Source organism: Oryx dammah, unplaced genomic scaffold, assembly GCF_014754425.2.
Source record: "Oryx dammah isolate SB20612 unplaced genomic scaffold, SCBI_Odam_1.1 HiC_scaffold_13, whole genome shotgun sequence".
Classification (NCBI taxonomy): Eukaryota; Metazoa; Chordata; class Mammalia; order Artiodactyla; family Bovidae; genus Oryx; species Oryx dammah.
The window spans coordinates 14806853-14826486 of record NW_024070197.1 but is presented as its reverse complement, the minus strand read 5'-3'; the positions used below and the strand labels follow the sequence as shown (position 1 = coordinate 14826486).

At 54.3% G+C, this 19634-nt stretch overlaps 1 protein-coding gene across 2 annotated transcripts; it reads right to left on the bottom strand.

Annotated features, from left to right (window-relative positions):
* Window positions 1-2998: 2998 nt before the first annotated feature.
* Window positions 2999-19030, bottom strand: TGFB1 (transforming growth factor beta 1). 2 transcript variants are annotated; one of them, XM_040252755.1, is made up of 7 exons: window positions 17804-19030; window positions 14414-14574; window positions 13096-13213; window positions 10948-11025; window positions 10651-10801; window positions 4818-4971; window positions 2999-4131 (listed from the first exon to the last, which is right to left on the bottom strand). In XM_040252755.1, exons 1-7 carry the CDS (start codon window positions 18156-18158, stop codon window positions 3973-3975), a joined length of 1176 nt encoding a protein of 391 aa, XP_040108689.1. In that variant the 5' UTR covers window positions 18159-19030; the 3' UTR covers window positions 2999-3972. The 2 variants fall into 2 exon arrangements, with proteins under 2 accessions (XP_040108689.1, XP_040108690.1); XM_040252756.1 differs by having other exon boundaries at window positions 10651-10798; window positions 17804-19029.
* Window positions 19031-19634: the final 604 nt, after the last annotated feature.

Here is a 19634-nt window from a genome sequence, read left to right as displayed (position 1 = left end):
GTGGCCTGTCTGGCCAGAAGGAAGTGACTCTGCTGTGGCCTGGTCACCCCCGCCCCCAAGGACCTGCCGGGCTGCTACCGCCCCCGGACTGGGGCTGAGTAAACACAGCCGCCAGCAGCTCAAGATATTTATACCGAGGTCCGGGCGTGGGTCCAGTGCCCACCACAGCCCCTGCCCTGCCCTGCCCGCCACAGCCAGCCCCAAGCCAACGTGGCACCAGCCAGCAAGGGGACGCGGCCACAGACACAGCCAGCCTCCAGTCGGCATGGAGGCCGCCAGGCGTGTTGTTTGGGATGCCAGCGGCTTCACTGGGGACACAGGATGCCCCCCTGCCCTGGAGACACCAGAGCACAAATGCAGCCCCACACATGCAGCTGCCCATGAACGTGAACACACACTCCACCGAAAACTCCAAAGCGACAGTGCAAAATAGAGACCCACGCAGCTGTTCACACACTGAAGTCATCAGCCCACATGTGGGGACAGAATGCAGACCCACCTGCTTACAGACCCCACAGAGGCTGAGAACACCGGTCCCGGAGATGGACGTGCACACACACCGCGAGGACAGCAAGCATGTGGCAGACACACCCCACAGACACAAACATGCTCAGAATACCAGCAACACACGCTGATCACGAAACAATGTAACCCAGAGGCCGCCTGCCCACAGACACACTGGGAACTGCTACACACACATACTGAAAGCCTGAGCAGGAAACAACACGCACACACGGTACCTCCTGGAAACACACTTTTCTCAGACCCATAAACACACTTCTACTCAAGCTAAGAATGTACAAATTTACACCCAGAGAAGAGCAGTGTTGAGGAAAAAATCCAGAGAAATAACACACCCCAGGGACACAACAAACTTACACACACAGGCTATCCGAGTTACATGGTGTCAGGACAGAAACCAGAATGCACACCAGCTTGTACAGCAGAAACACAAAGCAGGTGCAAGCGCCACGAAAGCAGCACAGTCACACACACACGCACACAAATTCACAGGACAAAAGAAAGACACCCGCACGCTGGGTGTCCAGAGATCGAGGCAGAAGGGGATTTTCTGTCCTCCCCCTCACCCGCCCCTCCCTTTCTCCCTCTCTCGCTGACCCCGTCCCAGGTCCCAGGCACGTCTGGGGGAGGGGGCAGGAAGGCCTGGGCTGGCCTCCCTCGGCCCTGCTTCCTGCCCCGTGGGGGCCGGACGGGAAGCTGGGGCTCCAGCCGGAACCCAGGCTCCCCCCACGACTTCCCTCCCCGCCCGGGCTGCCCGCGGAGGCGGGGGAGGGGAGCGGGCCCCCCTCCGCCCCGAACCCTCGGGTTCGCCCGGGTGGCTGGCTGGGGGCCGGTCCTGCGAGGTCCGGCCTCCCCGCGGGGGCCCGGTGCGGGAGCGGCCCGGAAGCTGCTGAGCCCGCGGCTTTCCCTGCCCCCGGCGCCCGGGCAGGTGGGCGGGGTGTGGCCCGAGGGCGGGGCCGGGGCTCGGCGGCCGCGGGAGCGCGCGGCCCGGTGCGCGGCCGGGACTTGTCCCCGGCCCAGGCGCGAGCTGGGCGTGTGAGGGCCGCGGCCCCGGGGGTGTGTCCGGGTGCGGGGGACTCTCCGTCTGGGCCCCGGGGTGTGACAGTGCGTCTGGGTATGACGGGGCGGCCGCCGTCCGGAGGGCCGTGGGGGTACTCCCCGGGCTGAGCGTGTGGAGCGGCAGCTGTCAGGCCGAGTGGGCACGACCGCGCGGCCCTGACGTGTCAGGCCGCCGTGCGTGGGACGCGCCTGGGTGGCGCCGTGACGTGTCAGGCCGTGTGCGTGCACGCTGTGCCTGTGGGGGACGGTGACCCCATGGAGGATGTTTGTGTAACTGCTGGTGGGTCGCAACCGGAGTCTCTGCTTCATTTCCTGAGCGGCTCGGATGCTGCGAGGAGTGTGTGCGTGAGACGGCTCTTCCTCTCTCTCTGCTGTGCGCTGGTTGTGACCAGGACCCCACAGGAAAGACTTCTGTCACTGCGTCTTGCTGTGTCCCCGTTGCAGTGTCTGCTTATGGTGTGTCCCAGCGGAACTCCAAGGCTGGGCTGTGTGCATGGCATGGGGCAGTGTGTCACACGGGTGCCAGGTCTCCCAGCCAGTGACTCGGGTCCCGCAGGTGTCTGTGTGTGTGTCCATTGTGGCACTCAGGCGACTGGGACGCTGTGGGACCTTTACCCATATCTGAACCTCTGTGTGAATGTGTGCATACATATGCCACATCCTCGTGGGGCTGCAGTGACTACTATTCATATCCTCATGTCCTTGCCGGCATCTTCACACCAGAGGCTGCTAACAATGGCAAAACTTCCTTGAATAGAGACCTCCTCTGGTCCCCCATCTCATGCCCGGCCCTTTATGGCTCCCAGACCTGGGGCAAGAGGAGTGACCACACGTCTACTGCTGGTCTGGGCTGGAAGGGGGCAGATGTTGGGACTCACATCCAGACCTAGAGCTGCTGTCCCCCTGCCCCCAACAAAGGAAGCTCAGCACTCACACCATCCTCCCCCACGGGGGTCACTGGGCAAAACAGGTTAAGGAGAAGGGCCAGGGAGAGACAGGAACTGAAACCAGGGAGGAAGAGGGGAAACTGAGAGGCCAGAGAAAGAGGAAGCAGGGCAGAGTTCACCAGCAAGACCCCAGCAGATGGGAACAAACAGAGCTCAGAGAACAGGTTCTCACAGGTTCCTTGATGGGGAACTGGAAGGTGGGATCAGTGCAGAAGTCGTGTGCATAAACCCTCAACTCCAGCTGCCTGGATTCGAATCCCAGCTTTGCCATTTGCTAGCTGTGTGACCTTAACAAGTCACTTAACCTCTCTGTGCCTCAGTATTCCCATCTGTGGAGTGGGGAGCAAATGGTCCCTGTAGCAGGAATTATCAGGCTTTTCCTATAAAGGGTCAGATAGTAAAGGTTTTTGACTTTGCACACTTTCTACTCAACTCTGCCCTTGCAGCACTAAAACAGCCAGACAGTACAGTAGGGAACGACCGTGGCTGTGGTCCAGTAAAACTTTATTTACAGAAACAGGCAGCCCATCAGAATTTGCCTCGGGAGATAGTTTGCCAACCCCTGCTTTCTTGAGCTGTGGGGAGAATGCCGTGAGCTAGAAGCTCCATACCTGGCCTGGAGAATTGTTGTTATTACTCTCTGGCCTGTGTTACTTTCTGACTCAGATCTTAACACCCTTCCCTATGCCCCTCCCTTCTAACCGCACTGGCCTCTTTCCTGTGTAGCTTACCCCAAGTTCATCTTCACTTCCAGGCCTTTGCTTTTGTCCTCCTACCAAGAACACCCTCCCCCATCCTCCCCCAAGCTGCCATTTTGGCTTCCTTCAAGTCCCAAATGCCACCTCCTCCAAGAAGCCCTCCCTCCTCCCCAAAGCCATCTCTAGCCCATCCTGCTTTCCTATTTTTGCACAATGTTACTATGTCTGTCTCCTCCCCAGAAAGTAGGTTCTTGGTGGGCAGGAACAATTCCTTAACCTCTCTGGGCTTCGGTTTTCTTAAAGTGGGTATTATCAATCTCTTTACCTCAGAGCTTTGTTATGGTGGTTTAAAAAGTTAATTAATGTAAGACACTTAAAATAGGGTCCAAGGTGCTCAGTCAAGAAACCTAACAATAAATAAATCTAAATGTTCACTAGTAGTGAGGAACATAAGCGCAAAGGAAGTTTTTGTGTGAAGAGGGGCAAATGAATGGTGGACAAAGAGAGGAGGAGGCAGAGGGAGGGAGGGGGGTGAGAGAACGTCGGAAGGGAGAACGCAGTCTGGCGCCCAACGACACAGAGACCCAATCCTCTCGCCACCTTTAATGGACCCCAGGTGGGCTTGATGGGGGGGGGCGGGGTGCTGTGTCCTTAAATACAGTCCTGGTGAGGCGGGCGGGGGCGGGGCCGGGCCTGCCGGGTGGGCGGGGCCTATGGGGCGGGGGCTGTTGGGGTGGGGCGGGGCCTCAGCTGCACTTGCAGGAGCGCACGATCATGTTGGACAACTGCTCCACCTTGGGCTTGCGGCCCACGTAGTACACGATGGGCAGGGGCTCCAGCGCCTGAGGCACGCAGCACGGCGCCGCCGACGCGCCCGGGTTGTGCTGGTTGTACAGGGCCAGGACCTGCGGGGCGGGTGCGCGGGGTCAGGGTCAGGGGTCGTGGGGAGGATGCTGCCACCCTGCCAGCCTCTCCCCATCTCCCTCTGTCTTATCTCATTCCGTGTCTTTCTGGTTCTCCTCCTCTCCCCATGTTCCACTCTTGGCTTGTATCTCACTGTCTTTCTCCTTCCATCTTCCGAATTCTCTACCCTCCTGCCTTTTGCTCTCTCATCTGTCTCCTTCTCTTTCTCCTTCCATCTCCCCACCTCCTCCCTTGCCCAAGTTATCCGTCTCCACGGGCTAAGTCACATTAGTCGTGTCTGACTCTGTGACCCCATGGACTGTAGCCTGCCAGACTCCTCTGTCCATGGTGTTTCCCAGGCAAGAATACTGGAGTGGGCCGCCATTTCCTTCTCCAGGGGATCTTCCTGACCCAGAGATTGAACCCACGTCTGTCTCGTGTCTCCTGCACTGGCAGGCGTGTTCCTTACCACTAGGTCTCCCCATATCTCTGTCTCCCACTCCCTTGAGTCTCTAACTTTGCAGACCCTGCCTCGAGCTTTTCTCCCATCCCATTATCACCTCCCCTCCAACCTTCCTCTCCCCTGTATTTCTGACTACCATCTCGCCAATTCATCTGATTTGACCTCTCTTTCTCCCTCTCCTCCTGGGTTTCTGCTACCCCCATCCCTGTCGGGCTCTGGACACACCTTGCTGTACTGCGTGTCCAGGCTCCAGATGTAAGGGCAGGGCCCCAGGCAGAAATTGGCGTGGTACCCCTTGGGTTCGTGAATCCACTTCCAGCCCAGGTCCTTCCGGAAGTCAATGTAGAGCTGACGAACACAGCAGTTCTTTTCTGTGGAGCTGCAGGCGGGAGGGAAAAACACTGTCAAGAGAGCAGAAGGCTGCCCCTCCTCCCCTGCAGTGTGTGTGTTTCACCCTGGTTGCCCTCCAGCACGGTATCCAACTTGGTCTCCCTTGCACCCTCTGTGGTAATAACAGCAATAACTGTAGTAATAGTAGTGATCATCGCTAACACTGATAAAGCACTTTCTCTAGTCCAGCACTGCACTAAGGGCATCCTCATAAGCGTTATCTCAGGCAGCGCTCAAACACACCTGTAGGGCGCCAAATGAGGAGTTCCCAGGGAGACATCCAGGAGTTAAGACTCCAAGCTTCAATACAACAAAAAAAAGAAACAAAAAACAAGCAAACAAAAAAAGACTCCAAGCTTCCACTGTAGGGCGCATGGATTCGGTCCCTGGTCAAGGAAGTTCCACACTGCATGCTGCACAGTGCAGCCAAAAAAAAAAACAAGCCTAAAGAAGCCAAATGACTGTCCACAGGGGACAGCTACACAGATCACACCGCATCTACACGCTGTAACATGAACAACACAGTGCAGGTCCATGTGTACTGACATCTAAGTGTGCAACAAATGTTTACTGAACTATTGCGTGTTGGGCTGGGGTCTACTGCGGAGGTAGTACAAACGAAACAGACAAAGCCCTGCCTTCTGGGGCCGCATACTAGAGACTATCATGTTGCCCCTCTGCTCTGAACAAGCACAATGCCCAAGTCCTCGCCACAGGCTCAAGGAGCTACCAGATCTAGCTGATCTCAACCCCCTCCTCACTCCCCCTCTCACTGTCCTCTGGCCACTTTAGCATCCTTGCTGTTCCTGAGTCCCAGTCCAGGACCTTTGCACATGCTGTTCCTTCTGCCTGGCTTGCTCTTCCCACAGATACCCTCTCTGGCTCTGTTTCTTCACTCCATTTATACATGTGCTCAAACATCCTTCACATGTCTTCCCTCCTACAACACTGCATGGCATGCAGTAGGTGCTCAATAAATATCAGTTAAACAAATGATGTCATTGCCTCAGAGACCTTCCTGGATGATCCTACCCAAAATACCAATCTAAATAATTGTTAATTCCTAGGGAGTTTCTGGGCAGTCCATTGGTAAAGACCCTGTGCTTCCAATGTAGGGGGCATGGGTTCAATCCCTGGTCAGGAAAGATCTCACATGCCATGAGGCACAGCCGAAAAAAAAAAGATAGTTAATTCCATTTAGCGCAATAACAACATTTCAGTTCTGCAAGGAAATATACCAATGTCTGCAACTGAAAGGGGGCAAATCTTAACTCCTGTTGATCTAGATGAGAGTGTATGGGGGTTCATTTTACCATCCTGGTTGCTTATACATTTAAATGTTTCCATAATAAAAAGTTTAAATCAGAATAGGAAAAACAAATCATCACAATGATTTCTTTCTTTCCTCTTTCTTGGATTTATATTCCTTCTTAGAACTTACTGCCACCTGCTCTTTTATTAGAGATTGATCTCTTCATTTCCTGTCTTCCTCTGAGGACAGGACTTTTTGTCTATTTTGTCCCTAAAGGTGTCCCCACTGCCTACAATAGTCACCAGCACACGGCAGGTCCTTAGCAAGTGTTGGCTGTATAAATTAATTGATCAATATGCTAGACTTTTCAGAAGCACATCAGAGAGTGGTGGTGGGTAAGACGACTGCCACGTACTCATGATCTCTGTCCCGGGCTCAGATGCAAAAGTCAGTCCTCGGACTTCCCTGGTGGCTCAGTGGTAAAGAATCACCTTGCAATGAAGGAGACAGGGGTTTGATCCTTGTCCAGGAAGACCCCATATGCTGTGGCGTGACAAAACCCTTGTTGCACAACTATTCCTACCGAGCCCATGTGCACAACTCCTGGAGTCCGTGCACTCGAGAGCCCGTGCTCTGCAACAAGAGAAGCCACTGCAGTGAGAAACCCACACTGCAACTAGAGAAAAGCCTGCACGAATATAATAAAAGTCTGTTTGGAGGGGGACTGAGGGGTTAGAACTGGAGAGTCTTTGAATATCCTTTCTAGGTTTGGTCCATGTGCATGTATTTTCCTATTTAAAAATCAATACAGAATTTCCTACAAGGCAGGTCTTCTTTTTTTTTTTTTTAATATGTATCTGGCTGTGCCAGGTCTTCGCAGCAACAGGCGAATTCTTTGGTTGGTATATGAGGATCTTAGTTCCCTGTCCAGGGATCGAACCCAGGCCCCCTGCATTGGATGTGTGGAGTCTTAGCCATTGGACCACCAGGGAAGGTCTTATATTATTATTCCCACTTGAAGGAGGAATAAACTGAGCCTTAGAGAAAGGGGGATGTTGTCTGTTCAAATGTAGGCTGTAGGTGGTAGAGCTCAGAGCCAGAGGTCTCTGACTTCATTTGCCCAGCACAACCAAGTCAGCTCAAGCAGAGCGGGAGAAGGCGATGCCACAGGTTCTCCCAGGGCAAGACAGGGCCTTTTCAAGAGCCACAGGACCTCAAGAAGGAAGTCAGGAAACTAAGATTCCTGTGAGCTCAGCCTGGTCCCTCCTCAGTCTGGTTAGGCCTCAGTTCCTTCATCTATACAAAGATACAGAGGACGTTAGATCAAATAAGATATTGTTAAGGGCCGAGGAGACATCAGGAAGTCCACGGATAGGCTCAGGGAGGGGTCTGAGCTCTCTAAACCATGCACACAGATGTGTGTTGTTGTTGTTTAGTTGCTCAGTCGTGTCTGACTCTTCTGTGACCCCCTGGACTGTAGTCTGCCAGGCTCCTCTGTCCATGGGATTCTCCAGGCAAGACTACTGGAATGGGTTGCCATTTCCCCCTCTGAAGGATATTCCCGACTCAAAGATCAAACCTTTGTTTCCTGTAGCTCCTGCATTGCAGGTGGATTCTTTATTGATGAGCTACCAGGGAAGCCTGCATATGTGTGTATGTATAGGCATATTCTGGGGGGAAAGGTTCCTGGCTTTCAGCTTCTCAAAAAGGTCTTAGATTCACAGAAGGGGAAGAACGACTGTCCAGAAAAATCTATCATTTCTGGTCCAGCTCTGCTGGGGTGCTGAGATCCTCTGATTTGAAGTGTGCGATTCCGTTACCCAACTCAACTGCTCTCCATGTGGGGTTCCTGGGGCAGCAGCAGCAGCATCGCCTGGGAACTTGTGGGAGATGCAAGTTCCCAGGCCCCACCCCAGATGCACTGAATCAGAAACTGGGGGGTGGGGATGGCTGGGAGACAGCAGGCCACATTTAACAAGCCCTCCAGGTGACCCTCAGCTACTCTCTAACCCTGGATGTTGGGGAAAGGGGTCACGGAGGCTTCCCAGTGGAGATAGTGGTTAAGCTAAGAATAACTTTTTATTGCGGAAAGTCTCGGACATACACCAACCCACTCCAGTAGTCTTGCCTGGAAAATTCCATGGACAGAAGAGTCTGACGGGCTACAGTCCATGGGGTCGCAAAGAGTCAGACATGACTGAGCACAGCACAGGCATGGGACATAAACAAAAGCAGAGAATCTTATATTTAACTGCTGTGTCTCTACCATCCAGCTCCAGCAAACGTCAAGTCATGGTCAGTTTCACTGTATTTCTACCCGCATCCACTTTCTCTCCTTTGATGAATGATTTTGAAACTCACATCATCCACCGTATTATTTCATCCATAAATATTTCTATCTCCAGGGAAATCTAGACTACTTTACAGCATCACACAAAAAAATTAATGGTAATTCCTTGATATCATCAAATATCTAGTCAGAGTCCATACTTTCTCAACTATCTCATAACTATCTTTTTAATTATTTTATTTATCTGTTTTTTAGCCATTCCATGTAGCATGTGGGATCTTAGATCCCTGACAAGGGATCAAACCCACATCTCCTGCAATGGAAGCACAGAGTCTTAAACACTGGACTACCAGAGAAGTCCCAATATCTTTAAAAAAAAAAAAAGTTTGAGGCATTCCCTGGTGGCCCAGTGGTTAGGATTATGCTTCCAAGACAGGAGACATGGTTTTGATCCCTGGTCAGGTTAAGATCCTGGAAACCGTGAAGCGAGGCCAAAAAGCAAATAAGTAAATAAAAATTTAAAAACCATCTGCATACATAAAGACTCAAGTCTATACATGGCTATTGACTGATACATCTTTTAAGATTCTTTTAAACATCTAATAAACTCATCTCTCTATTTCATCCCTTTGTATCGTATTTGTTGAAGAAACTGGGTCAGGTTTCCCAAAATCTAGATGTTGCAGGCTGCATGCCCATGGTGGCTGTTTAACCTGTTTCTCTGTCCTTATATTTCTGGAAAATTGGGAGTTGGCCCTACCATTATTGATGGGCTTCAGGTTTGATTTTTTTGGCAAGATTTCCTAAGTGACACTGTGTCGCTCACATGGCTGGCTGCCTCTCTCTTAATGTTATAGCGGGCTGGTACTCAGACTTTAATCCATCCATTCATTCATCGGGTTGCTGGGCAGAGGGTAGGATCTAGTGATGAAGGACCTTGGAAACAGAGCTGACTTTCCAACAGAAGTGCATGCACCAAAGGCCAAAGGCACCATCAAAGTACTTAGCAGAGGCGGGCCAAGGTCAGATTATCATTCTAAATTTGCCATATTCTAACTCTGAATTTCAAAATTCCAAGACTACAACTTCGCAGTTTTCTTAGACTGCGATACACTGGCATCTCAAGATTCTAACACAGCAACAGCTTTCCAACTTTCTAGAATTCCCACATCCCCACTCTCGAGGATCTTGGCATTCTGTGTTTTTTTTTTTTTTTTGATCTTGGTATTCTTGAATTCCAATATTTCAAAACTGCATTCCAGCATTCCACAGTTCTGAGCCCATCTCCCCAGAGGTTCAAGCTGCCACTTTCTAAGATCACAGGCTTCCAAGATTCTAACAAGACTCTAGCACGGGGACTTCCCTGGTGGTCCAGCAGTTAAGAATCCACCTGCCAATGCAGGGGACATGGGTTTGATCCCAGGTCAGGGAAGATCCCATGTGTGCAAGTTGCAACTACTGGAGACAGAGCACCTAGAGCCCGTGCTCCTCAGCAAGAGATGCCTCCTCAACTAAAGAAAGCCCGAGCAGCAGTGAAGATTCAGTGCAATCAAGAGTAAACAAGTAAGACTGAGTCCCAGCATTCCAAGGTGCCAGTATTCTGGCTTTCACCAACTCTAACATTTATGGATGCTAAAAGTTCAACACAGGATTCCACCATTCTGGACCTAATATTCAAGGACTCCAACCTGCCAAAATGGGAGATTCCAGTCGGTCAATGGTACCCATCACAGGCAATCTTTCAGTTCTGAATTCCCAACTTCTTAGAACCCAGCAGCTCTTGAATCCAACATTCTCAGATTTCAATAATTAATACCGAATTCTAACATCCTAGAATCCCAACGTTTTCAAAGCCCAACCTGCCCACAGCACAGAAATCTAACACGGTGACTTTCCAATACTGAAGTCCCACATGTTCGGCGTTCCACATTCTAATAAATCTCCGATACATCCGAGGACTCCCAGTTTGCACACACTCCAGCACCTGAGGCTCGGACCTCATGCCCTGAGCCCTCCAGGCTGAAGGAGACGCTAGCCCAAGCAGAGCACCAGCCAGGTGCCCAACCTGCGGTGGCCGCTCAGCGGATGGCGAGGACGCCCCCAGCCCAGGAAGCTGCAAGGCTCACCTGAAGCAGTAGTTGGTGTCCAGGGCTCGGCGGTGGCGGGAGCTGTGCAGGTGCTGGGCCCTCTCCAGAGGGGTGGCCATGAGGAGCAGGAACGGCCGGTTCATGCCATGAATGGTGGCGAGGTCACCCCGGCGGCCGGAACTGAACCCTGCTTTGGTTTTGGGAGTCAGGCGGGTGGGGAGGATTGGGGACACACACACACTCAGATGGATGGATGACAGGGATAGGCAGGGGAGGACACAGAGACAGACACACATCACTGCTGGGCGTCGGTGGGGGGCAGGGAGGGGGCCTCACCGTTAATGTCCACTTGAAGCGTGTTATCCTTACTGTCACAGGAACAGTGGGCACTGAGGCGAAAGCCCTCTATTTCCTCTGTGGGAGTGGGAAGAGGGAAGCCAGCATGAGGGGGGCAGCTCACCCATCCCTGCGGGTGGGCAGGAGAGGAAGAAGTCGCAAACCCCTGGGGTGTGGGGGGAATCTCTTTCCTGCCCCTTCCCCTGCCTGCCCCCTCACTGCACCCTCTTGCTCCAGTTCTTGGCCTTGCAGCCTCCTTCTCCTCCTCCAGGTCTCAGCTCTGAGGTCACCTCCTCCAGGAAGCCCTCCGGGACACAGCCCCTCCCCGCACTGTGACAGCACGTTTTTTTTTCCTCCAAAGCACTGACCTCTGTAGCTCTGACATTTGTCTTTGGCTATTTATTCCCCTCATTGTTTTCAGTGGAGAGCAGGATACAACGGGGGCAGGGAACTTTTTTCTTGTTCCCTGCTGGGCCTGGCCCTCTGTCTTAAAAACAAACATCTCCTGAGTGCGCTGGGCGCCAGACCCTGTTCTAAACACTCTTTGTGTGTTATTTCCTTTAATCTTCACCAAAGTTCCCCATTTTACAGATGAGGAAGCCAAGGCCCACAGGCAGGGCTGGGATAGGATGCAAGGACCTAGGCTCCTGTCCCAAGGCAGGTGCAGAAGAATGGTTTTCCTTCTTTTTTTTTTAACATACAAAACAAAAAGTAATGGGTTTTATTAACATTTTTTGAAAGAACAGTGTGTTAGTCACTCAGTTGTGTCCAACTCTGCGACCCTATGGACTGTAGCCCACCAGGCTCCTCTGTCCATGGGATTCTCCAGGCAAGAATACTGGAGTAGGTAACCATTCTCTTTTCCAGGGCATCTTCCCAACCCAGGGATTGAACCTAGTCTCCTGCACTGCAGGTGGATTCTTTACCATCTGAGTCACCAGGGAAGCCCTTCTGAAAGAATATGTGTATCTAATAATCAGCACTATTTATCAGTTGTTCTTATTTTTTAGATTAACCTTTATCGGAGTGTAGTTGCTGTACAATGCTGTGTTTAGTTTCTACTGTACAGCAAAGTGAATCAGCTGAATGTATACATTTATCCCAGAAGAAAGGTTTCTTGAATGAATGGCTGAATGAATGCTTTCCTAAGCACCCACTATTGTGTGGGACCCTGTATCGGGTGCTCTGGACTCAACAGTCAACTCAGGACGCTTGTCCCAGTATGCACCTGCTCCCTAACCCCCATCCTTTCCTCTGGCCAAACCATCACCTCTTCCATGAGTCTCAACACAATCATTCTCACCCAGAAAGCTCTCTTGAACCCCCTCAGAGGAGTAAGGGTGCCCATTCTGGGCTCCTATAGCACTTATGGCCTCCCCTGGCCATCATGGCCTGCTAGGGCTTTGGGCAAGATTTCCTGGGTATCTAGAAGTGAGTGCGGGTCCCATGAGGGCAGGCCTAGAGGTTGTCATGGTTACCTCTGTGTTTCCCCACCCCACCAGCATAGGGCCAGCCAGGGAGCAGGAACCTACTAGCATTTACCCCAGTGAAGGAATGAATGAGAGGGAGACTAGGAAGGGAGATGTGAGCACTGGCGCCTTCGACATGACAGGACAGAGTCCTCTTCCAGACAGAACAGGTGTGTCAGGCTTTCCCTGGACTCGAGACCTCTGCACAGCCTATCCCTCTGCCTTGAACACTCTTGCCCCTCCCTCCTTTCCCAGGCTGGCCCCATGCATCCCTTTGATACCCGCTCCAATATCCCCTCCTCCAGGAAGCCCTCCCTGACCTCCCAGGCTGCATCAGGCACCTCCTCTGGGCTCCCCATCCCAACCCTGCCCACGCTGGGACATTACTACCTGGTTTTCAGGTCTTTTCCCCAAGTCCCCCAATCCAAGCAATGGAGCACAAACTTCCTGAAGGTCAGGATGAAGCTGTTTCCATCACTTCTGTGTCTCCAGCATCACCCAGCACAATGCAGGTGCTCAAGAAATAGATTAACCATTAATCACTCAGGTGTGAGTGTCTGGGAGGAGGGCCAGGTCTGGGCTCTTCAGCACCAACACAAGGCAGGGGGTGCTAGGCAGGGTGGTCCCAGGACAAATAATGGGTTACAAAACAGAGGTGGGGCAGACAAGTGGTCCTCACCTCTGTGGGTCAGCCACTGCCGCACAACTCCAGTGACGTCAAAGGACAGCCACTCCGGTGAGTCGCTGGGGGCGAGCAGCCGGTTGCTGAGGTAGCGCCAGGAATTGTTGCTATATTTCTGACGGATGAAGAATTGGGTGAGATAGTGGGTAGAGGCTGCCACACACACCCATGTATCCTGCACCCCTCACTCCATCTGCTCCCCAAAACGGGTCTCCACACAGTCCATCAGACAGTCCACCTCCCAGACATCCACACTGAGGGGCTTCATAGAAACCACCCAACCCCATGACAGGGGACAAAGAACTCCAGGCTGGGGCTCAAGGCACCTAGGCATTTCAGCCTCCACCCCTGATCCCGGGATGGCTGTGGAAAATTCCTTTCTCTTTTTTGGCCTCAGTTTCCTCACTGATGAAATACCCAGTTCCTTTCAGCTTGGACAGCTCATGAGGCTAAAATTCCCCTACTCACATCATAGAGGTCATTGACGATACAGCTCTGAATTCTGAGAGTCTATCGCTTTCTAGAAGTTATGTTCGAAGTCATTCTGTAACTCCAGCACTTGGTGGCACCCCAAGAATTACACATTCTATGAACCCGAGAAGTTTTATGAGAGTCAAGTTCAACAAACCCAGGAGTCCGACGTGCCAGAAACCTAGACGTTGCAAACGCCTGACATCCACGAGGAATGATGACGCCCTGGGAACTGGCAGCATAAAGCCGAGTTCTCTAGATTCCGAGCAGTTGATATCAAAGCTTCCTCATCGTAAGAATCTAACATCTACCACTGAATCTAACATTCCATCTGACAGGGCGTCTAGGTCACATAACCTTCAAGAAAATGCAGATTTTCTGGACTCTTCCTGGAGACTCTTCTAGAACAGAGCTATCCAAGAGAACTTTCTGTGACGATGCAAATGGACTTTATCGGTGGTGTCCAAAATAGCAGCCACTCACCCCATGTGACTACGTGCCACTTGAACTATGGCCAGTGAGACTGAGAAACTGAATTCTTTCTTCTATTTAATTTTAATCCACTTAAATGGCCATATGTGGCTAGTGGCTACTGGGTGGGCACAGTGAGTTTTGAAAGTCTCCAACTTTTCAAAGATTCCAACTTTCCTTGTCCTGAGTTTTCAGAGTCCAGCTCCAAAAATTCCAGCTGCTAAGCATTTAACATTCTACGGCTCTGGGAGACTCCACACTCTGTGCTCCCTCATCCTTCAGGGTTGGTCCGCATGGACCCTGCAGCCACCAGCCTTGCGGCCGTCCTGGGACCACCCCAGCCCAGGCCACCTTCCGGGACCCTTGCCCCCACCTGGTACAGCTCCACGTGCTGCTCCACTTTTAACTTGAGCCTCAGCAGGCGCAGCTCTGCCCGAGAGAGCAACACAGGTTCAGGCACCGCTTCCCGGAGCTCAGACGTGTTGAAGAACATATATATGCTGTGCGAGCTAGACTTCATTTTGTCATAGATTTCTAGGCAGAAAGAGTTGGGGGGGGCTGTCAGTGTTTGACAAGGGGCAGGGGAGCTAGTGTACCCCAAATCGAAGAGCTCTGGGTTGGACTCCAACCCTGACACTTTTTAGCTGTGTGACCTTAGGTGACTAGCTTCTCCTCTGAGTTTGTTTCCACCTCTTTATTATTATTTTAAATATTTATTTATTTGGCTGTGCAGGGTCTTAGTTGTGGTGTGGGATCTTCGGGCTTCGTGCAATGTGGGGTCTTTAGTTGCAGCATGCAAACACTTCGTTGCAGCATGTGAGATCTAGTTCCCTGACCAGGGATCGAACCTGGGTCCCTTGCATTGGGAACTTGGAGTCTTAGCCACTGGACCACCAGGGAAATTCCTCTAGCTCTTTAAACAGGGTCCTATCCATTCTTCCCTCTCATCAGGTAGGAAGTGGCCTCTCAGTACAAAGCCGGCTTGAGGGTGGGGCTGCTCTGCTTGCTCAGGCCTCCCCAGCACCTAGAGCCTCAAATGCAAGTTAAGTTGAAGCAGAGAGATAAAGGGCGCTTGGATGAGACTATGGCTTTGCTGCCTTCTGTGACCTTGGGCAAGTCACATTCCCTCTTGGAGTTGTTAAATCTACTTGACATCAAGCTCTCTGCCTCCCAACCCAGGCTCTCCTAATTGAAGCAAAGTGGAACTTTGGGCAGATGAATTCCTCTCTCTGTGCCAGATTCTCACCTATAAGCCAAGGACTGATGACAGGATGCCAGTGTGAAATAGATGAGATGATGCAGATAAAGTATGTCGCACAGAGTCTACATACAGTAGTTACTCTAATGTGTATTCAACAACCCCATGAGAAAGATTCTATTAGTATACCCATTTTATAGATGGGCAAACTGAAGCAAAGAGATGAAACAATTTGTCCCTAAGCCACACAGCCAGGAAACTACAGTGTGGGGTGGGGATTCAAACTTGGCCAGTCTGATCAGAGGCTATGCTCTTAATCCCTAGGCTATGCTCCCTCCCTGCTAATGTGACATTATTTTTGTTATTATTAGTAGTATTTCCTCCCTTAACTGGTTATAGAAAGCAAAGTTCATTCTAGATAAGGATGGCTTCAGGGGTGGGGGAAGGGAAACACAAAATTAAGAAGACTCCCAGTTCAGGAAAAATTGAGGACTGGGAATGAAGGGGGCAGGCCACGATCAACTGGAGCAGTTTCTTTAGGCCTCTGCCATGGGGGCATGGAAATGGTGGAGACATGTTGAGAAAAGACAGAGGAAGACCCTCTTGAGCGCCTCCTTCCCCCTGCTCCTCCTTCTCGGGGCTGGCCCCTCTCCCTCACAAATAAGCCCTATCTTGGCCCAAGAGTTACTCAGCCGACCCAAACGGAAGGGTAGAGCCCAGGCCCAGGAGACAGATAGGGAGGAAGAGCGATACAGGGAGCAGGAAGGGTCAGAGGGACAGATGGAGAGTAGGATATGGAGGAGAAAAAGAGAGAAAAAGGGAAGAGATGGAGAGAGAAACTAGGAGACCCAGAGAGGGACAGAGTAACACGGATGAGAGAGAGACGGAAAGGCAGAAGACAAATAGGAAGACAGACGGAGGGTTTGGGAGCGAGATGGAGGCAGAAGAGGGCTGAAGAACAACTGAAGGTGTCAGCGTTGGAAAAACCTCTCCAACGAAGGTGAAGCGTCGACGGAAAAGGTGAGACGGAGATGTGGGTGGGTAGGCTGTAGGGATGTCATTTGACTGAAGCCGCAACTGGGCGCCCAAATGGGCCTGAGACCCACACGTCTACTGCCCACGAGGGAAACTAAAAGCGGGGGGCGGGGTTCGCCCCCGAGCCTCGGGGCCCAGCGGGACGCCTGGGTACCCGCGCGGGCGCCGACAGGGCGGGCCCAGGGTAGCCCCGCCCTGAGCTGGGGGTGAAGAGGGCGGGAGTCGCCGCCGTCGCGAGGGCGGGGACCGGACCTGCCTCGTCTCGCCCCAGGCTCCGCGCGCGATCCCCGCCCCGTTACCCCCCACCCCCAACCCCGAGGCACAAGAAGGAAAGGGAAGGGAGGGCTAGGCAGCCGGACGCCGGGGTTTCCCCAGCCTCGCAGAGAGGAACTAGGAGCTTGGGGTCTAGGCTCTCCGCAGAGCTCTGCGGGGTCCTCCTGCTCCTTCCGGAAGCGCAGGCTCCTCCCCCACGCCCGCGCGTGGCACCCACGTGGGGCTTCTCCAACCCCTACCAGCTCGGTCTTTCCCCCGGGTCTCGCAGAGTCGCATCCACCCACCTCTCTCTCCCTACTACGACTCCTCACTCAGCCCTCTCCCTTCCAGCCAGCGGCGGGAGGGTGGCGGGCCCTGCTGCTCCCAGCATATGACACCATCCGTCGCTCCTCTACCCCATTCCAGGTCTACCTTTCCCACGCTTATCCTCCCGTTCTGTAAACCCCTTCCCACGACCCAGTACTGTAGGTTTCCTGGGGGCGCGCGCTTCCTCTCTGGGTTTCCTCCTCTTACAGTCCGTCTGGGAAATATTCAGAGCACCTCCTGGCGCATCCTGGGCACCCCCCGCCCCCACCTCCTGGGCACATCCTAGGGTCTCCACTTCTCTCCCGCTAGTTTCCCGCACCCTACAACCTCGCGTCCCCTTCCGACCTCGCATTTATCACCCCCTCCCCGCCTCTCTTTCTAAGCCCTCCCCCAACCTCGCGGGTTCTTCGCGTCCTGTGCATGCGGGTCCACTCTCTCTACTTTCCTGGCACCCCTCTGGGGTTCGCTTCTGTTTTTCTGTCCTTGAATCTTCCTGCCTCACGGCCCCTGAACTCTGAGTCAGCTTTCCCCACTACCTCTCCTTTTCCAAATGCCGGGGTGCTAGTTTCTCCCAAAGCGAGCTCCCTCTCTGCAGCCCCGCTCCCACGACCCCTGCATTCTCGAGCACCCTGCAAGGGGAAGTCTTTTTCGAATGGCTTCGCTTCTCTCACTCTAAGGGACTCCCCGCACGATCTCGCATGATCCCGTCGCCCTCTAAAAGCGGTCCACTTCGCTCACTATCTCTTATTCAACACCAGATAGATACCTTGGGAGTTAGGGAGCTCAGCTCTATCCTCTTTGGGACCCCTCCCCCCACACACGTTCCCGGCGCCCCCGGGGGTTCTCTTCCTCCAGCCAGTTTCCTCTACCAGCAGTTTCCTCCCCGTGACCCCTGCACTCCGGCGCCCCCTGGGGGCTCCCCTCCAGGGTCCCCTGCCCCTGCGAGCTCACTGTTGCCGTATTCCACCATTAGCACGCGGGTGACCTCCTTGGCGTAGTAGTCCGCCTCTGGCTCAGGCTCCGTTTCGGCACTTTCCCCGGCCACCCGGTCTCGGGTACTGTTGTAAAGGGCCAGTATGGCCTCGGGCAGCGGGCCGGGTGGCACGTCTCCCTGGCTCGGGGGGCTGGCGAGCCGAAGCTTGGACAAAATCTGGCCGCGGATGGCCTCGATGCGCTTCCGCTTCACCAGCTCCATGTCGATGGTCTTGCAGGTGGACAGTCCGGCGACCGGCCGGCCAGGCGTCAGCATTAGTAGCCACAGCAGCGGCAGCAGCAGCGGCAGCAGCCGCAGCCCCGAGGGCGGCATGGGGGAGGCGGCGCCCCCCGGCACAGCCGAGAGCGCGAGCTGGACTGGGGTGGGAAGAGGGAGGCCCCGCCCCTACAGGGGCTGGGGTGGGTGGGGGTCTCCCGAGGAAAAGATAGGAGGGTCTGTTTGCGGGGAGAGTTGAGGCCTTCAGGGAAAAAGGAGCAGAGCTGGAGGGGAGGCTCTGATGGGTGGGTTCTCGGTATCCCACGGAAAAAAACCGAGATGGGTGAGCTCTGGTACTAGAGATGGGTGATCTTGAATAGGAAAGCTGAGGCAAGTCTGAGAGAGATCCCGGATACCGGAGAAGGGTCCTCGGATGCGCCGGGGCTCAGGAGAGAGGCGGGGGAGTAGGGGGGCCGTGCAGCGGGGTGCGCCCGAAGTCTGGGGTCAAGTCTTCGCGGGAATCGGGTTTGCGGTTCCTGATGGCTGGTCCGGAATGGGGGGCGCCTGGGGAATGCCGTGCAGGCGGCAGGGAGGGAGCAAGCGTCCGAGGCGGTGGCGGGGGCTGCTGCTGCTGTCTGGGGTCCTCAAGTCCTGCCTCGCGGAGCAGCGCTGCGCGTTGCGGTCCCCGCGCCTTCGGCTCCCAGAGGCAGCGGAAAAGTCTCAAAACTTTTTTTCCTCTTCTCCCAACCAGCTCGTCCCTCCTCCCGCTCCTCCTCCCCCTCCTCCCCGCAGTGGCGGCGGCGGCGGCGGCGGCGGCTCGTCTCAGACTCTGGGGCCTCGGGCTGCTTCTCGGCCCCACGGGCGGCTCCGAGCCCGGGGGGTGCCCCGGAGGGGGCGTCCCCCCTGCCCCCGGCCGGGGGCCTCGCTGTCTGGCGGATCCGCGGCGGGAGGAGGGAGGTGGGACGGCCTGGGGCGCGAAGGGCGGCGGCAGCTGGGACCCGAAGGGGCAGCGGGGGTTTTTGAAGCCGCCCCGGCCCCACCCAGGAAGCGCGCGGGGCGGGGGCGGCCCTCAGAGGGGGAGGGCACGGGGGGGCCGGGCCACGGTCCGCATCTTGCGTGGGCGGGCTCCAAGGGGGGTCCCTTAAGCCCGGGGGGAGGGGGCGGACACCCGGCTCCGCCCCACCAACAGGGTGCTGCCTCCTGGCGGTCGAGCGCCACCGAAGCGGGCGGCAGTGATGCGTGTGGGTTTGAGGACTGGGCCGGGGGTCAGCGAGAGCATAAAGACCTACGTAGTGCGGAAAGCTCGGAGAATGGGGATACAGGATACAGGGACTCCGAGGTGGACCGCCCCAGTGGAGAGTGGGAAACCAGGGCAGAGGGGAAGAGGGTCAGCCAGAAACTAAGGAGCCACTGGGGAAAGGGGCACGGGGCGGGGGGAACCTCCAAGGAGTGGGGGCCCTTAAGAGCATCACCCAGAGTGGAGAAGGGGGTCAGATGCTGAGGCAGAGGGCAAGGGAAGGGGGCTTGAGGAGGAGGGTAACAGTAGGAGGAATCCCCCCACCCCCGGCCCACGTCTGACAGATGGTCAAAAAA